The sequence below is a fragment of the Opisthocomus hoazin genome, chromosome 5 (genome assembly GCF_030867145.1).
Source record: "Opisthocomus hoazin isolate bOpiHoa1 chromosome 5, bOpiHoa1.hap1, whole genome shotgun sequence".
Taxonomy (NCBI): Eukaryota; Metazoa; Chordata; class Aves; order Opisthocomiformes; family Opisthocomidae; genus Opisthocomus; species Opisthocomus hoazin.
This window is the reverse complement of record NC_134418.1, coordinates 53,586,741-53,605,850: the sequence shown is the minus strand read 5'-3', so window position 1 is coordinate 53,605,850 and position 19,110 is coordinate 53,586,741. Positions and strand designations below refer to the sequence as shown.

At 45.8% G+C, this 19,110-nt stretch overlaps 1 protein-coding gene across 13 annotated transcripts in view; it reads left to right on the top strand.

The window, feature by feature from the left end:
- The window catches only part of EPHA5 (EPH receptor A5), a 209,888-nt gene that overhangs the window by 171,387 nt on the left and 19,391 nt on the right, over positions 1–19,110 (top strand). For all 13 annotated transcript variants that reach the window (XM_075421269.1, XM_075421270.1, XM_075421273.1 and 10 more), the window contains 6 exons: positions 6,362–6,429; positions 7,836–7,961; positions 8,990–9,175; positions 15,396–15,457; positions 16,276–16,485; positions 18,180–18,329. In XM_075421269.1, the coding sequence (XP_075277384.1) occupies positions 6,362–6,429; positions 7,836–7,961; positions 8,990–9,175; positions 15,396–15,457; positions 16,276–16,485; positions 18,180–18,329 (802 nt within the window). The remainder of the gene's footprint in view (positions 1–6,361; positions 6,430–7,835; positions 7,962–8,989; positions 9,176–15,395; positions 15,458–16,275; positions 16,486–18,179; positions 18,330–19,110) is intronic.

Genomic DNA, 19,110 nt, shown 5'->3' with positions numbered 1-19,110 from the left:
GATGTATGACATATGTGGCAATGACATGATGCTGCTTGCCAACCGTATGCTCCAGCAGCACTGGACATACTCTGCGGGCGTTGAGAGCTGCGTGTCCGTGCTGCATGCTGCCCTGTTCTGCCACCATCTCGGCTGCCTCACCAGTTTCTGCTTTCTTGTACTCTCCCCTCTTTTCTAACTAATCAAAGGAAGGGTGATTTTAATTTCTGCTGGTTTGACTGGATGCAAGTTGCGTTGCTCCCTGAAGGGACTGTGTTTTAGGTCTCTGAATCGGCTGTAATCCATGCAGGCAGAGATCTTCCTAAGCTTCCTAGGAGACTCATGAAATCACCATCCCCATCAGATAGCTGCTTGAACCATAGAAGTGCTGGGACGTCCCATGTGCGTTGTTAAACTGGAAAGGTTTTGCAGCACAGCTGGGCGAAAGGTGTGAAACCCTTCTGCTGTGTTTTCTGGGGGATGCTGAGGCTTTGCACGGTGGTAGCTGGGTCATAGTGCAGTCCCTGGCTGTGGGGCACAGCAGTTGCCAAGATGGACTGGTTTTGGGTCCTCTAGTGCTGTATTTTGGCTCTGACAGAGGCCTGAACCAGGGAGGAGTTTGCAAATGCAAATCCCAAAGGCCTTAAAGCAGGAGGCTTTTTCCTGTTAGAGTGTTTTTAAATTGGTTTTCGTGACTTTTGAGTGCTTAAGACCAGCATTAGCAAGCAAGGCTGCTCAGCTCAAAGTGTTCGGCTGCAAAATGTTCTTCTGGTGTGTGCGGTCGTTCCTGTGAGCCACCGTCTTGGCAATGATTGTGCTAAAAGAAAACCTCCCGGTACTTCTGTTGTGCCTGTGCCACCAGTGCACGAGCAATCCCTCGCTCAAATGTCAGTCATGCTTCAAATGTCCTCAGCAAGGCCCCCAACCAGAGAGTGGCAACAATGGAAAATACTGCTCACAGGAGACTAGGAATGGACTGGATGGCTATGAAGAAGAGAGACACATAGGGAAAACTTGGCTGACCTGGAAAACACCCTCTGCAGGTTTCCTCCTAAGCTGTGGAGAGACTAATGTGGCAGCAGGCTGAGAGGGGGAATGGGAAAAGTGGCTTCAAGGCACGGACGCCATCGGCTGTGCTAGGGGAAGGCACGACAACCTCTTTAGAGAGATTTATGGAGATGACTTCAGAGAGAGCTTCCTGCAAGAGGGGGAAATGGTATCTCATTTAAATTGTTTTTAATTGTTCTGGTGGTGGTTTAGGAAAGCAGGGAGTCATTCAGTGCGAAGACTAAAGGCTAAAAATAGCACCGCTGGAACTGTGAAACTTCCTTTGTAAGACCTCCAAGTTAATCGGAGGTTGAAGGCAGGGTAACACTGTGTAGAGGGGCACAACAGTGGCTGGGAAAGCGGCTGAGAAGGTGGTCAGCCTGCAGCCCTTAGGAAGGGAACCTGCCCTGGTTCCTCTTGGGCCAGTTGTCTAGTGTATCTTTGAGCTGAGCCAAAGCTTGTGATCTCAAGACTTTTTACTGCTCTTTTGGTCCCATTCTCCAAATTATATGACTTTGAGAGTAGATAGAGGAGTTGAATGAGTCAGATTCCCAGCCTGCATGGGTTCCTCCAGGTTAGTCCAGGTGAAAGTTTGGTCCAGTGCAATGAAGTAACTCATTACAGACATCAAAAAAGCAGGAGGAAAGTGAACGGGAAATGGGAAACAACTTCCAAAATAAAAGCTGTTCATTTTACACCTGAATATATTCTATGACGCTGAATGTATTCTAGGATTGGAGCAGTAAAGGCGAGTGCTGAACATGGACCAGTGTTGCTAGAGGTAGACTTTTGCCTCTGGCTCTCAATATCGGTGTTGTTTATCCAGGATAAAACTATTTGCTGAACAAGTTATTGTCTCCACACATGAGCTGACGCGACAGGATCTTGGCCAGATGGACGGATCCATGTTTGTTTGTTCCTCTGGGTGGAACGCAGTCCTGCCCTGCAACATGTATGCAGCCTTATTGCTTTAACATCTTGGGATAAACTGTCTGAAATCAGCACTAACCCCTGGTAAGCAACCACCTTGCAGTCCTCACAAGCCTGCTGTAAAATGACAGCTCGAGATGGGTTGGAAGCGTTCCTCAAAGTTGATTTTTTGTAAAAGGTGTGCTTCTGAGTGAAGGTCTCACCCCTGAAAAGCAAATGATGTTTTGTCTCTGTACATGTTTAAGAGATTAAATACATGTATAAATCTCTGCAGGACTGGATAGGAGATTGCATGCTGCTTCAGGGCACAAGCCGTTGATGGTACTGACTGCACCTAGCAAGGTGAGGTCCCTTTCCTCATTGGGGATGCCTAAATGCTGTCCCCATGTGCATTTCCAGTAATGCGTTGACGGTGTGCTGAAATGCTTTGGTCTATGCCTATTAAAAAAAGTACATAAAGACTCTCCCACATCACTGCCCAGGGCTTGAATGTCCAAAGTCCAGCTCCACAGTCCCCTGACTCTGTCCTGCCTGAGTTGTGACCAGAGTGGTGGCCCCAGCTAGGGAGACAGAAACTCCTTCCCGTGGGCATGCTGTGGTTTTTGGGGATGCCTTGGGTGGCCGAGGGGCCACAAACCACTCAGCAAGGGCACCCCGAAGCACAGAGTCAGACGCAAAGTATCTTCATTGGTCCAGGGAGAGCAAGCATCTCCCTGCCTCGTTTCTTAAAGGCTTTTTCTCCATGAATTGGCTTCTGCCATGTGAGGCAGCAGGCATTGGTTTCCCAGCTGGATTCTTTATCTTTCTACCTGTCCCTTCTATATTTTATAAACCTATATAGGGATCATTTTACAACTTCACTTTTATAATCTGCCCCATAAATATTTTACAAGCTGCCTGCCAATCTGCAAGTAGTTTTTAAATAAGACATGATGCCTTAAGAATATTTAAAGTCTCACTTTTTTTTCCTCTGATACTTTTACTGAAAAACACAGAGCTGTGCAAGGAAGACATCTGCTTTCTAGAATCAGAGACTGGGACAAACCCACAACAGGAGTAAATGAGTTGAGATTCAGGTGTGCTGCTGAATTACGTTAACTTTTTGGCTGAATGTCTCCAGCTCAGTGGGAGATGAAGCAAGCATCAGGATCTTTATGATTTTGGCGGACGTGATGTAGAAAAGATATAGGCAATCTATGGCTTGTACAATGACAATAAACTAGAGAATGAGTCTTCCATCAGGAGGCTTTTCACTCGCAGCTTTTCCAATAAATATTAAAAGAAAATGCACATGTGGAAATGCATTATCTCACAAACAAGTGGGAGCTTTTTCTTCCTCCAAAATATATTGCAAAGCCACAGTATTCAGATACATGTATCTGCCAGTAAGATTCACGTAGTGAATCAGGACTGTTAACCTAAAATAGCAGATTTTTATGGGATTTAGTTGGGAAAGAAAGGAGAAGAAACTGCTTGTGTGTGTTATTTAAAGCACCTGAAGTTCAAGAAGGGAAGAGGTGCGTTTTAGCCCCAATCAGCGTGTACATGCTTGTTTCTCTGGGTAGTTTAAGGAAGTGAGCGTGTGAAGGGCACAAGTGGTTGCAACAGGCAGGTTTTGCAGCAAGCTTTGTTAGTGACGCCCAACTGTTGCTTGGCTGTCACAGTCCACAAGCTGCCATTTCACTTTGACGTGTCTTGTCGAGGCTTGTTTTAACAATGCTCTGGGGGTCTCAGATTCTGATTTTGTATGCTAATGTGACATGCTGCTGTATGTGTTACCCAGCTCGAGAGAGGGGGACAGCTGGAGCCAACTGGTTTGCGTTGGCCCTTTGAGTGTGTCTCTGGGCAGTAAAACATGGACAAGGTGCATCAAGGTGTACTTGGATCACTGGATGCAAGCGATGGCATGTTCCCCATTTCTTTCTTCTCCCTCTTTATGGTCAAAGAAACAGGAGATGCGGGTAGTAAAAAGGGTAGTGTTAGAAAAGCTTATTTATAGGTGAAGTACCCCAAACCTGAGAAGGAGATAAGGGCGTTTGCTCTAAAAGATGAACAGAAGAAATCTTCTATATATGCATTTGGTAGAAGGATGAATTGAAACATTTCTGTATTTTTAAGAGGAAAATTGAGTTATGCGCCTCAATCTAGAAAATAGCGGAAAACCGATGTAACTTTTGGCAACTTGCAGCAGAAAAAATTGGGGTTGTCAGAAGTGGGAATTGATACTGATACTCGTATCTCTTCTATACTTAAAGGGGGAGGTGCTATGATGAAGAAGGATAAGAATCCGTTTTCACACAGGGATTGTGAACACCAAAACACTCTTTGAAATGACGCTTACTCCCAGAGTCTCCACGTACACTTAGTGCTTAGGTTTTGAGTTAATTAGGCAGGACCCCAACTCGGGAAATGGCACTGCTGCTGCTAGAGCAAGGTGATGAGCACCGACACGCAGATAACCGAGCCATGTCTCCAGGCATCTCATTGCCGCTCTCGTGGGCTTTGTATTCGGAGCGTGATGGTCTCAGCTTGGTCACTGCTGCTGAAATTGCGCTCTGCATGGATAGCCTGGCTGTTTATCAAGTGCGACCTGTTTATCTCCCTGCCTGTGCCCCCAGACCACCTGTCAGCTTCCCCTCTTGTCTTCTGCACCTTATTTCAATCCATTCCCCTGCACTTGCATAACCTTTGCAGTCTGTTTTTTTCCTCCTCTCCCCTTGGCACAGGTTTCCCCTTCTCCCCAAGGTAAGGTTGTGTGCCCGCTCCCCTTCCTCGGAGTAACCCCAGGAGCTCATGTTGCTTTTATCCTCCTCAACCCTCCGGTGTCCAGCTCTGCTGGGGCCAGTTCAGCAGCGGTGCGTGCATCCCATCATGTTAGAGCTTTTGTTTGTAATCGTGATCGTTTCACAAATCCAGTGCCAGAATCCTATAGCCAAAAGGCTGCTTGGCCCCTTGCATGCAGGCAGACAGCAGTTGCCTGTAATAGGACTTCACGCTGAGGGCATGTTTCATGCAGATGCCTATTACTGCCTCCTCCTAATTGCAGTTTTGTTTCTGCTAATGCTATGCTTCTTCTTGCTGCGAGTGATGCTGGAGTGCTCATATCCCACTATCTCAAAAATCATGGGCAATGGAAGAGAAGACTCCAAGTTTCTCAGCTTTAGGTGGCTTCTTGGTAACTTGAGGCTTTCTTTGAGGTGTGCCAGCTAGCGATCCCACTGCGCACTGGCTGGCTTGCAGGTGTCTGTTGCAGGTTTTTCACTCCACCTAGCAGTGTCCCTCTGTCTCATATCCATGCAGTTTGCTTTAAGGATGATCCAGTTCCTGTATCCAGTTACCATATCAGGTCTTTGGAAAGACTGGCATGTATAAGTGCATCACACATACCTCGTCCAGTATTTTGAAATACATATATATATGTGTGTGTGTATATAGCAGTTCTCTGCCTGTGCAGTTACCCTATGAATTACTACATGGTTGTCTAAGTGAAGCAGGTCTCAGAAATGCCACCAAGGCAGCCAGTTCATGCTAATATAATAACATCACCTAGAGAACCAGCATGAAGAGTGAGAGATGAGTCAGGGAAGAGCAGCCAAAGACTAATAGGAGGATGCCCTGGAGGAGATGCAGCTCCTGTATGGCTGTGGTTGCAAATCCATGGTGGGATTCAGCAACATCCTTGCCACCGTGGTCTGGTGCTAACGTGGGAGCAAGACAGGTCTGGCAGTGAGTGTGTGCCTTCTTCCATCTTTATTGCTGCTGGGCGGAGGGGACTGCATGAATGGTAGGTCCCCTGCAGAAAGACAGGAGTTGTGCTGGAAACCCCATCTGAGCCAGGAGTACATAGGAGACCCTTGAAGGCAGTGAGGCAACAGGTTTTCTTTTTTTTTTTTTTAAGCCATTATTTTGCATGTGTATAAGGTGTTAATGTTTAAATGAGTCTGTTTTCTAAAGTATCAAAATTCAAAGTTCTGTGCAAATGCCCAGCGGATGAAGGGGAGCGTGCAATGCATACAACATGGTGCCTCCAAAAGCTCTGCAGTCCAGGAGATCTTGCTTCTGCAATTCTAATGATTCATCTCATTCCCCTTCCATCGTCCTTCCTGTTCTTGCTTTTTTTCTTGTTAATAATAGCTGAATTAGATGTATGGTAGAGTGGAGTTGTTCAGAAGCGTCTATGGGATTTGGAAACACAAGTCCAATTGAACATCAGTGGGCCTTGGGCCCTGAATCCCGTTAGGGAAATTGCAAGTAGTTTGATGAGCTAAAACTGGGACAGCAGCAATACAGCCACTAGAGAGGCTGAATTCATCGCTGCTCTGCATTTTTGTGCTTTGTGTGAAGTAAAGGGCGGGGATCTGCCATACCAGAGACAAAAACACTCTTCTGTTTTTTTTTTTTCCAGGCGATGTGGCTATAGCAAGGCTAAACAAGATCCGGAAGAAGAAAAGATGCATTTTCATAATGGCCACAGTGAGTAAAGATCGAACATGTATATATGTGGTTTTAGCTCTCTGTGATAATGAGAAATACAACTGAGAGGGGTTTTTTTTAAAAAAAAGAAAATTTTTTCTGGTAATTCACAAAAGAGTTGTTTATTCAGTGATTCATGAAGTCCCCAGCTGCCCCTCCTCTAAGCCCCATGCAGAACTGAACGTTTGAACAACCCTTATATGTGCCCAGCTATTCACACCTGTACGTTTGCAGCAGATCTCTCTAGCAAGCCATTTTGTTCTGTTCCTTTTTCTTTGCTGTGTGACCCAAGGTGCTATTAATTTTACCTGGTTCACACATAACAACTCCACATTTTTATGGTCTGGATGTGTCAGTCCAGAATACCTGTTTGAAACCCTTGTTCCATCCCAGGCAGCTATGAAGTCCAAGCCCACAGCTACTCTTTGCCTTGGATGCCTCTGCAGAGGCATGAGGAATAACGCCTATTTGTTGTTCCTAGGAAGCTTTCAGAAATGCTGTGTTAATGCCCTCTGCGGTGATGCTAGAAAGCACATCTCATGGTTACTATAAGTCCTTCCATGCGTTCAAGCAAGCATTTGAAAAGCCTTCCTTCGTCAAGCGCTGTGGGATCTGGGGATGGGTAACAGCAAGGTGCCTTTTGGGTGGAAAAGGCAAACGCATCTTGAGTGAAAGTCAAATTTCCATTAGTGCTATGTAATGAAGGCAGCAGGAAGTAAATCAATTAAGAGCCACAGTGTAATGTAGCTGTCTTATTAGACTGATGAGCAGTTCTTCATGTGAGTAGCCTTAATGATTGTCAAAACAAACTTATAATATGGATAATGAAAATACTTTTTCCCCCAAGTCCTGGAGAAAAAGCCTGCTATTGATTATATTTATACTGGTACAACCCACAGGCTTTGTACTGCAAATATTCAGTTCATTTAAATCTCAGTAACTCTATCTGAAATAATGTGGCCGATTGATTAGCTAATATGTGACTGGTAGGGCATAATTTATTGCAGCTCTCCATCAACCCCCATCCATCCAACTAATGCTTTGCAAGTTGTTCCCTTAACATTTTGCTTTTTGTACTTTTCCTCCTGGCTTACCCTCTCCAGGTCCAGAAAGGGGTCCTTTTATACCACACCCTGGACCAGCCCATTACGCAGCACTGAGAGGGATTTTCAGCTGCGCATAATTGCAGCTGAGCACTATCGTGTGCTTTTTAAATATGATGAGGTTGCACGTATGTCACATATAAACTAAATGTAATTTTCCAAGAGTGCTATTCATTTTTCGCATAGAAACAGGTTTCCTTGCCGCAGTGTTTTCCAACAAAGCAGAGTGCAAGGGACAGGAGTGTGTATAGCCCATCTTCTGTCATGCTGTGTGCCATTAACGCTCTTCATTTGTGTTTGCAGTTAAGCTGCCTGGAGTAAGGACCTACATTGACCCACACACCTACGAGGACCCTAATCAAGCTGTCCATGAGTTCGCTAAGGAAATTGAAGCTTCGTGCATAACCATTGAAAGAGTTATCGGAGCTGGTATGGAAATGCATTTCATGACCCCTAGCAGCATGGAGGGTTGGCTTTCTTAACACGAGAGATCTGGGAAGTGCCGTGAAATACTTGTGCTGTTAGGTACAAGTAGTGCAAGTGATGGGGAGCATGTTCCAGCTGAAGCTTGGGACAAACCTCTCTTTGTCGGCGGTTTTGAAATTCAGGGAGTGAACTGAAAACGGCAGAAAATGGTCACGTTTGGACGAAAAGGGGTAATTTCAATGGATGCTAAGGCAAACGAGCCACTTAATTTTCAGGTGCTTTTCACCATTTTAACCTTTTTCTCCTCCCCCATTACGGTCAGTCTGGAAGCAAAAATTAAGAATAAGAAGTCACCTGGGAGAGGAAAAAAAGCACAAACCAAAGTCCAAAGCTTTTAACTTCCTTGGTTAAAAGAAGAAATTCCCATTTTCTTTCCTGTTTGTTTGGACTTGCACCCAACTTTAGGAATATTTTCTGTCCTCTGAAATTGTGGTTTTGGAGGTAATTTACTGTTCACCAGAAAAAAAATCCATTTGGGATACTTTTTTAAAAAGGTGGTCATAAAATCAGAAAGGGTTTATAGTTGATAAAAACATATGTTGCTGTGAAAGGCTAACAGCATTCCATCTATTTAACTTACCAAAGGAAGCTTAAGAAGCAAGTGGCCTGTGTTTTACAGCTATCTACACAGGGTGATGATATAGGATGTGACAGGACTCTTTCATCTAGTAGACAAAAACATGAAATGAGGAAAAAGCCCAATGGAACATAAAACATGGCTCTTTAAACATAGGAAAATTACATTTTTCTTCCTAGTTTTCTTGTGCTTATGAGTTACTTGACTTGTGGTATGCTGGCTATTTGAGATAGTGGTCACTGTGTTCAGCTTTCCACATCCATGAAAGCAGGACAGCCCTGCATGCTTTTGATCAGCTATCTATAGGGGCTGGGCTGCGTGCTGTAGACAGGCGTGCGCACTGTGCTTTCCTTCAACATGTTGTGATCCTGTTCTTTCTGATTTTTCTCTGAAGGTGAATTTGGGGAAGTCTGCAGTGGGCGGCTGAAGCTGCAGGGAAAGCGTGAGTTTCCGGTGGCTATCAAAACCCTGAAGGTGGGCTACACAGAGAAACAGAGGCGAGATTTCTTGGGAGAAGCAAGCATCATGGGGCAGTTCGATCACCCCAACATCATCCACCTTGAAGGCGTCGTCACAAAAAGTGGGTACAAGCTGCTGTGGACTGCTATCCTTGTACTGTGGCTGATGGGAGTTGGTTAGGGGAGGAAGACGTGGGTAACTTGTGTTTTGACTGCGCCTTTTATAATTTCTCAAAAACCAGTGAATTCCCCTTGCCCAAAATGTCACGCTTTGTAGGTACAGCGAGGAACGGGTTCCCCAACATTGTAAAGGGGGTTTGTGCCAGAAGGATTTCAACATTCTTCTTCAAAATCCAGCGAGAATGGATAGATAATGGCTAAAAAGATTAAAAAAGTTAACTGCCTCTACAAACCTTGACTAACCTAGGCATAATATGCATGGGCTAAGAGAAAACCCCTCTTCAAAGGCCTGAAATTAAATAAGACAGAAATAGGAGATAATATGCCCAGCCAGCTTCAGGCAGGGGGTAGGTGATGGAGACAGTAAGCCTGGGATGTCTGGATGCCGATGGAGTCTGCTGCGTGACTTCTGCCTTGCAAATAGAGCAACACCTACCGCCTGCAAAATGCAAGAGCAACGGCGAGCCAACCGCTAAATTTTTCAAGCAGGCTTGCTTCTTATCCCTACCTTTATTTGTTTATTTTTGAAACCACGTGAACCCCAGGGTGAGCAAAGATGTGCCAAGAAGCGGGAAGTGACTTCCCTGGCAGGGAAACGGGGAGAATTTTGCTATGAAGAGTCTGAAAACAAAAAAAACCCCACAACCCCTGAGGATTTCCAGCCATCGTATTCTAAGAAACCACTGAAGCAAAGCCCACAGGAGGGTAGTGCTGAGTCACAGAAGCACAGAATGTTAGGGGTTGGAAGGGACCTCTGTGGGTCATCTAGTCCAACCCTCGCGCTGAAGCAGGGTCACCTACAGCAGACTGCACAGGATCTTGTCCAGGCGGGTCTTGAATATCTCCGGAGAAGGAGACTCCACCACTTCCCTGGGCAGCCTGTTCCAGTGCTCCGTCACCCTCAGAGTGAAGAAGTTCTTCCTCATGTTCAGACGGAACTTTCTATGCTTCAGTTTGTGCCTGTTGCCCCTTGTCCTGTCACTGGGCACCACTGAAAAGAGTTTGGCCCCATCCTCCTGATACCCACCCTTGAGATATTTATAAGCATTTCTAAGGTCCCCTCGCAGCCTTCTCTTCTTCAGGCTAAACAAGCCCAGCTCCCTCAGACTCTCCTCGTAGAAGAGATGTTCCAGTCCCCTCACCATCCTTGTAGCCCTCCGCTGGACTCTCTCCAGTAGCTCCTCATCTTTCTTGAACTGGGGAGCCCAGAACTGGACAGAGTACTCCAGATGAGGCCTCACCAGGGCAGTGTAGAGGGGAAGGAGAGCCTCCCTCAACCTACTGGCCACACTCTTCTTGATGCACCCCAGGATCCCACTGGCCTTCTTGGCAGCCAGGGCACACTGCTGGCTCATGGTTAACCTGTCGTCCACCAGGACGCCCAGGTCCCTCTCCACAGAGCTGCTCTCCAGCAGGTCTGCCCCAAGCCTGTGCTGATGCATGGCGTTGTTCCTCCCCAGGAGCAGGACCCTGCACTTGCCCTTGTTGAATTTCATCAGGTTCCTCTGCGCCCAACTCTCCAGCCTGTCAAGGTCACGCTGAATGGCAGCACAGCCTTCTGGTGTATCTACCACACCTCCCAGTTTGGTGTCATCAGCAAACTTGCTGAGGGGGCACTCTACGTCTTTATCCAGGTCATTGATGAAGAAGTCAAACAAGACTGGGCCCAGTACTGACCCCTGGGGGACACCACTAGTTACTGGCCTCCAACTAGACTCAGCGCCGCTTATGACAACCCTCTGAGTTCTGCCATTCAGCCAGTTCTCTATCCACTTCACCGACCACTCATCCAGCCCACACTTCCTGAGCTTCCCTAGGAGGATGTTATGGGAGACTGTGTCGAAAGCCTTGCTGAAGTCTAGGTAGACAACATCCACGGCTCTCCCCTCATCTACCCAGCCAGTCACGCCATCGTAGAAAGCTATCAGATTGGTCAGGCATGATTTCCCCTTGATGAATCCGTGCTGACTACTCCTGATAACCTTCTTTTCCTCCACTTGCTTGTTGATGACCTCCAGGATAAGCTGCTCCATCACCTTTCCCGGGATGGAGGTGAGGCTGACCGGCCTGTAGTTCCCTGGATCCTCCTTCTTGCCCTTGTTGAACATTGGAGTGACACTGGCCTTTCTCCAGTCCTAGGACACCTCTCCTGTCCTCCAGGACCTCTCAAAGATGATGGAGAGTGGCTGAACAATGCCATCCGCAACCTCCCTCAGCACTCGTGGGTGCATTCCATCGGGGCCCATGGATTTGTGGGCGTCCAGATTGCTCAAGTGATCCCTTATACAGTCCTCCTCGACCAAGGGAAAGTCATCCTCTCTGTGGGCTTCTTCTCTTACCTCCGGGGCCTGGGATTCCTGAGGGCCTGCCTTGGCACTGAAGACTGAAGCAAAGAAGGCATTCAGTAACTCTGCCTTCTGGGCATCCTCCGTCACCAGGACACCCGCCTTATTCAGCAGCGGCCCCACATTGTCCCTAGCCTTCCTTTTGCTGCTGATGTAGTTGAAGAAGCCCTTCTTGTTGTTTTTGAGTCTTGCGATCACTCACAAGGGATGTGAGCAAGGACAGAAGTTAGCTAAAGTTTTGCTTTTCAGAAGCAGGGAAAAAGAATGGGAGTGTAGCTGAAGACGACAGGACTGTATAAAGCCACTATTAAGGCAAGCTTCCTCTGGGATCTGCTATATATAGAGAGAGAGATAGATAGATTATGAGAGGGATGGAGGGCTTGAGGAAAATGTGAAACGGCTGGCAAAACGTCCCAGCATGAGAGTTCCTGAGGTCTGACTGCTCAGTTAGCAAAATAACCTTTCATCACTTTCCCAACCCAGTTCTTCTCCAAATTACTCTATGCACTAAATATAAGGGCGGAGGAAGTGATGGCACATCCGAACGCGCCCAGCCCAAGCCTCTCTGGCTGTTGGTGCTGTGCTGAGGCTGTGGGAAAGGTGCAGAGGTGTTGTTATTCTTCCATTTTAAAGGCTTGGAGGATCTACATTATTTGCACTGAGGATTTTTTTGCTGAAAACAACTACTCCTTTATTTTAATTTATATTTTAAGTGTTTCGGAAGGTTTTTGCTAGCTGAAGAAGCACCAGCCTCACAAGTGTGAATGGCTGTCTCCCCTCTTGACTTCATGACTGGTGTTGTCAGAGCTTAGCTACTACTGTTCAAAAGCCGGCGTCTGGGGACGTGTGGCTGCTGTTAGTACCATTTGTCATTCATCAGAGGCAGCATCTCCAAAATTAGTTCTTTTTCAGAGCTGCAACAGAGAAGGTACAGAAACACTAGCTGTTTGTCCTGTTCAAATCCTTATAACCTTCTCAAAATCAATGCTGTTTTGCAATCAACAGCTTTTTCTTGCATTTTCCCTTGAAACTGCATTTCCTAAAACTTTCAAGAAAAGAAAAAAATAGCCAAGATATGTTTCTCCCAAAATCTGAATAAATACCAGAATCTCTCGGGGTTACCTTGTGTAGCCCTTAATACATAGACGCTCCTATTTCTGGCCCTGCAGGGATCCCTGTGGTATATTGGACAGGAAGCGTGTGACGATCGTATATCCATAAAAGCTGCCGCTGACACGGGCTTGAGTCTTTCTGGCTGCCGGGGCCTCAGGGGATGGGTGGGAATCCCACTTTTGCAGAAGATGTGCCTCCGTAGCGAGCTGCCTTTTATATAAAGTGGCCATCTGCTCCAAAGGCCATGGAAACACTGGGAGCTTTGCTTCTAAATTGGACTTGGAGCAACTGGAGTTTGGATGTGCGGGGCTATGTGCACCCTGAGCTCCTCGTTAGCTCAGTAAATGCTTGTTTACTGCACTCAAAGTTTTTTCCATTGGGCATGTGGAGCATCTTTCCAGCTTTTTTTTCTGTTAAATGGACTAAAACAACCACTGTGAATCCGGAACTATGCTGCTATCTCAAAGTGTTGTTTGACTTCTTTTTTCCCTTCAGTGTTTTAGTCATTGGCCTATCATAGATTCAGATCTTTAGGGTAAAATATCTTTGCTGCATCATGATTTACTTTGGAAGTAAATTAAGTAAATTGAATTAGGCCATTTTTAATTCCGAATGAGAATATTCACACAGGGGCTTAATACCATTTAACTAATCCAGTTCAAATGCACACCTTAGTTAATTTGGATTAATCATCTTCATTGTCCCCATGCAGACAAGCCCTTAGCTATTTCTGCTTTACAAATGTAATGATGGTCCTGTTCTCACATCGCATTTGGTTGTGCTGACAGTGTGCACATTGCATTAGTACATTGATATGAATGGCATCTACGTACATTTTATGGCCACATAATGCCAGCGGGAGGGAGCCCTGCTGACACGGAGAATCAGCCCAGCGCTTTAGAAGGGCCAATATTTACTTTTAATTTACTTGGTTGAAAGTTACTTTATTTGTGTCTTTATTTCCATGCTCTGGGATGTGGAACTAATTTATTCCACGATTACTGTCAACCTGCAGCAGTCAGATAATGAAACATAAGTGCCAGAAATCTTATTTTATTTTCTCTGATTGCAACAAAAGGCAGGAGTCTGAAGGAGGTCCCCCAGGGTGGTGGCATAATGAGATGCCAGTCTTGCTGCAGCGCTGCCTTCAAGTATCAGAGATAAGGGACCCCATGCTACAGTCAAGGGTTTAGAGTTTAAAAATAATAAATTAAAAAAAAAACTGAGATATACCTGGGATTTTGCTTCCCTGCATAGCCACTGATGTGTTTGTCAACCTACAGCAACATCACCCGAGATCTCTCCTCCCTCCTACATGCAGCCCGTGTTGTGTGTAGACAGACAGCTGTCATCCTTGAAGATGGGGGCCATTATTTTGTTTGGGACTGAATGATACTTTTTGTGGCCTCGAGGTGCATTTCTCATGTCAAAAGTAGTGCTTCTGGCAAGCGTCAAGCTCAGGCGGTAGCTGCGATATTAACTTCAAAGAATGGAAGAGGTGCAGGTCCCTCATGCTGCAAAGGTAGTGTCTGCACAACAATGAGTGTTTTGATTGACAAGTTCACAATTACCTTTATTATGTAGACAATTAAGCAGTAAATTAGGCAAATAGTTAAAGTAAGGGGAAAGTGGGACGATTAAGATGAATCTAAATGGTAGAACATGTGCTGATTTTTAGGAGCATTTACCTTCATGCGCATGTTACGACACGTGGCAGTGCACATGTTATGACATGCGGCAGCTCTCAGTGATCATTTCTATGAAAGACATTTATAATGCACTTCACAAATAATTGACAGCTCCTCTTTTGTCTGTGCTTCATGCTAGCTAATGGAAATTGATTTAAATAAAAAATAATTTACATGTTCTTATAAGATTTCATTGAATTTACAAGGGCTGGAGCACACCACATTAATTACTGCTATGTCGCTGTGGCAAGCTAGCGAGAAATTAGATATAAAAACTGAGCAAAAACTATATATAATTACCATTAAAATGACTTGGCCATGAAAATTAATCAAATGGATTTGGAAAAACATTATTATTCCTGTCAACAGTAGGAGACCAGGTCTTTTGTTAAGAACTTTTATTTCGATTTCCACTTGCACTCATTCTATACTTAACTCACTTTTGTTCTGCAGCATAAATACTCCTTTTTTTACTTCCAGATGTATTTACAAGGGTAGTCACGTGGGATTACTTGAATTACAAAGAATGTAATCCCATCCTTTCCTGGTCTTGGTTTTGGTGGCTGCCAAGCTCAAGCTGATACTTCAGATCATCCTGGTTGCTCCTGTTGGGCTCCCGTTGTTACTTCAGGGTGTTGAAGCTATAGGGAAGAGTCCAAAGAGGTCGCTGTGTGCAATTTGGCCGCTGCAAGCTTGCAGCTTGTTCACGGAGACGAGGAGAAGGTTGTGCATAGGTTGCCTGGGTTCAGCTTGCAACCTCTTCCTCAAAGATCATCTAAACGCTCTAGGGCTTGGTACACCACCCATAATATGGGATCGCTTTTTCATCCCCTCCTTTTTGATTTCCCTATTTCTACATATATTCTGGCAACAACTATTGTCATCCTGCTGGGACAGCAGCATCTCAGTGCTGATTTACTGTTTCATGGCTGTGTACTCACATTATGAAAAGACTTTATTATTGTTCATGTTTTTTAAATAAATTGCTAACAAACTTGTGCACATTTTTTTTCCAGGCAAACCAGTAATGATAGTTACTGAATACATGGAGAACGGTTCTCTGGATACATTTTTAAAGGTAATACTTAGATCCTTTTCCCAGGGGGATCTTGGTTAAAGTTTGGATTCTTTGCAGATGTTTAATATAAATGAAAATGTTTGCTGGCTTCTGGTCCAGCTGTTGATGCTGTCTGGAGGCAGGAGTAGCTCAGTTGTCTGTTTGATCTATATTTATACAGCATCATGAAGGTCCTGGTTCATGCATTCACACAAACAGATAGGAATAAATTGGAGGATATTATGTTTATTTCAGAAGCCAGTCTGCTGCATGGAAATGATTAACTTACCTGCAAAATTTGATGTGTTTCAAGAGCACATCCACAGTGTATCATGGCAAACTCCAGGCTTGTCAGAGTTTTTCCCTGAAACATGCAAGCTAGAGAAGGGAGGATAGGGAAAGTGGTTAGAAATGTGGTGTGACAACATGGGGAAGAGCCCCTACCCCCAAATATTCACACATGGACCTCTGCAGGTAGGATTTCCGTGCAGCTTGGTGCCATTCAGTTGGCTGACTCGGAGACAGCCCACCCTGGTGCCTTTATACACGTAACTACATGTGTTCTCTCCCAGTCGCAGTCTCTTTATCGGTCACCAGTGGAAATAGCTTGCTCCTTGATCTCCAGTTAGAAGAACTACATTTCCTTACCTTTGTCTCTAGAGATCCTAATCCAAATAGTGAAACTTTGAAGAGCTTTGTGGTCAGAGCATAGGAGTAATGAATTATTAATTTCCCTGGTTTTCTTCCCTGGAGACTTGCCTTTGCATTTTTATTCATACACACGCAATGCTGAGGGTGCAGAGGCTCTCAGCTGATCAAATGTCTCCTTTCTTTTGCAGAAGAATGATGGCCAGTTCACAGTCATTCAGCTGGTCGGGATGCTGCGAGGCATTGCGTCGGGAATGAAGTACCTGTCTGACATGGGTTATGTACACAGAGATCTGGCCGCCAGGAATATCTTAATCAACAGCAACTTAGTCTGCAAGGTGTCAGACTTCGGCCTCTCCAGAGTCCTAGAAGATGATCCCGAAGCAGCGTACACAACCAGGGTGAGTTATGAGGATACCGAACTGATTGAGCTCAAGAAAAATGTATTCCCTGCCACATTTTGGTGTTCAGGCTCTCTGGCAAAGAGGTTTCTACAAATTCAGAGCCTCTAAACTGTGCACAAGAGTTTGGCTAGGTGTTACCAGTTAATCATTATCAGATTAATTTTGCAAATGCCTGTAACTCCGTATTGGAGATGGCCAAATAAGGCACAACTTAACTAATGGTCTTCTGGACAATTTGACCCTTTTAAAACATTAGTAAGTGTGTAATGCCCATTGTAAATGATGCACATTGCCCTCAACATTGCCCTGTTGAGGGTAATTTCCCCCAGCCTGAGAAAGAGTTGCTCCAGCCTCAGTACTCTTCCCATCCTTGATCGATCCTTTCAGGGCATGAGCCCACCCATCCCAGTGCAAGGCCACGTGGCCCCAGCACTGTGGAGGGGGGTTGGACAGGACCCATCCTGAGCCGGACAGGCTTGGAGAGAGCCTCCAATATTCATGGCAGTGATTGGCACACCTGGACGTGTCCTATTAGTGTGTTTTCCCAAGGATATTGTTTTACGGGTAGTGGGAGCTCTCTGGGTCACATTCCCAGTTCCCGTGGAGATCTGGGAAGGGTCTTTCAGCTCTTGGCAGTCACAGCCCTGTGATGGGACTCAGTGCATGGCTGAACTGGAGCCTCCCTGCAGGCTGGAGGGCTCTCGGCCAGCCCTGCTGTGGCTGCAACGTGCCGCCGTGTGCTAATTGGCACTGCTGAGGATATGGCCCCTCATTTAAGGCATGCACTGATAAACCTGTGAATAAATAATTGCTGGAAGAAGGGACTTCTTAAAATTTACTTTGAAAATGTGTTCCAAATTCTGCCTTTTTCCAGTGACAATACTGTTGGGGGCATTCAGGGACACCTTCCAATATTTAGCTCAACACTAAGAGAAAGGGAATTAACTGTAAAATATATTTTGATATAAATGAAGGGAGACAACCCTTTAAACCCAAGGAGAAACGCATTCTTTAATCCAAACTCCTGTTTCCCTCCCCTCTCTCTTCTCAGAGCTGGTCTGAAATTCGATTTCTAAAATGGTAGAAAGGGGAAAAGGAAACAGCAAAGCACATTTGACAGCTGTGGCATCATTTTCAGTCCCACAGCAGAGGCCAAGCAGGCTGGTCTTTGCACACACAGATTTCTGCGCCCGCTACGCAGATCTCTCTGCAGGATCAGGACCGCATTAAAATTAAAAAAAAAAAAAAGAAAGAAAGAAAGAAAAAAGGGCATTACTTCCGCAGCAATTTGCATGAAGCCCTCGTTAGATCAAAGTCTTCCTTGGCTTCAGAGCTGTCTGTTCCTCCCCCGCTCGTTCTCAGAAACGGAGGAACTGTATTCCCCTACCAACCCGTGCAACATAATTGAGATGTTGATCCTATACATGTCCCAGCATTCAAACAGCATTCAAACAACAAACCTTCAGGACAGCCAATTAGTAGGCAGCCTACAAATGCTTATGGGCTGAGATAATGTGGAAAGGGGCCCCATGCTGTCAAACAGATTTACTTTAAAATTCGATGTCTCTTTCCAGAGAGAAAATAGCATCCCTCAGTGCTCTAAGAAGTGCTGTTTTGTCCTCTTTTGCATGTTCTCTGCCCTCCTCTGCAATCTGGTTTGGGTTTTTTTTTTCCTTTTCTTTCCTGTCTAGGGAGGAAAGATCCCCATCCGATGGACAGCACCCGAAGCGATCGCCTTCCGCAAATTCACGTCGGCCAGCGATGTGTGGAGCTACGGCATTGTGATGTGGGAGGTGATGTCCTACGGCGAGAGGCCTTACTGGGAAATGACAAACCAAGATGTAAGGCCATGCGAGAGCTGCCACGTGATGGGACTTGGAGGGGTCAGCGTTCATTCTGTGATCAGAGGAGGAGAGTTGCTGTAAAAATGGCTTTGCTCCTCCACGCCAGACAAAAACGATCCTCTCGTTTGATGCTCTTTTTTCACAGCAGCAGCCCAGAACAGGCTGTGCGCAGAGGGAAATGTGTCTGCACGGAGGCAAGCCTGCGTCCCCCAGCAGACCGCTGGAGCTTCACTAATGCTGTTAGAGCTGGAGCCCGTCCCTCCTCTGCTTAATGACAAAGGTCTGCCAGGGGATAGATGCTGATAACTGGCAGCATTTCAATTGTGTGTTCAAACCCCTGCTGCCACGTAAAGCAGAAGCTCAAGAGAGTCATGGTAAGGGCTTTGTTTCCCTGCACAAAAGCTGGGTGATTTGATCTAGTGACAGCAGTCCAGAGATCCGCGTCTTGCTTGCCCTTGTATTGCTGATCCCAAGAGCATAGTTTTGCTCCTGTTATGAACATCTTGTAAGTCTGTGCTAACGCAGGTTCTCGTGGTTCATTTATACAGCACCCGTTGAGTTGTGTCGCCTTGCTCCTGGGCCCCAGTGCCCCCTTGAGCCTCTGACCTCAAGGCCACCCTCTGAAGCATCTCCAGACAGGGAGATGCCTGAGGACACCGTCCCGCTCCTGACTGCAGCTGTGATGCCAGCCTGTAAGGATCTCTTGATCCTGCTGCAGGACTACCGCATACACCCAGCTCACCATAAACATCTGTCCTTGTCTAAGGCTAAAAAAATA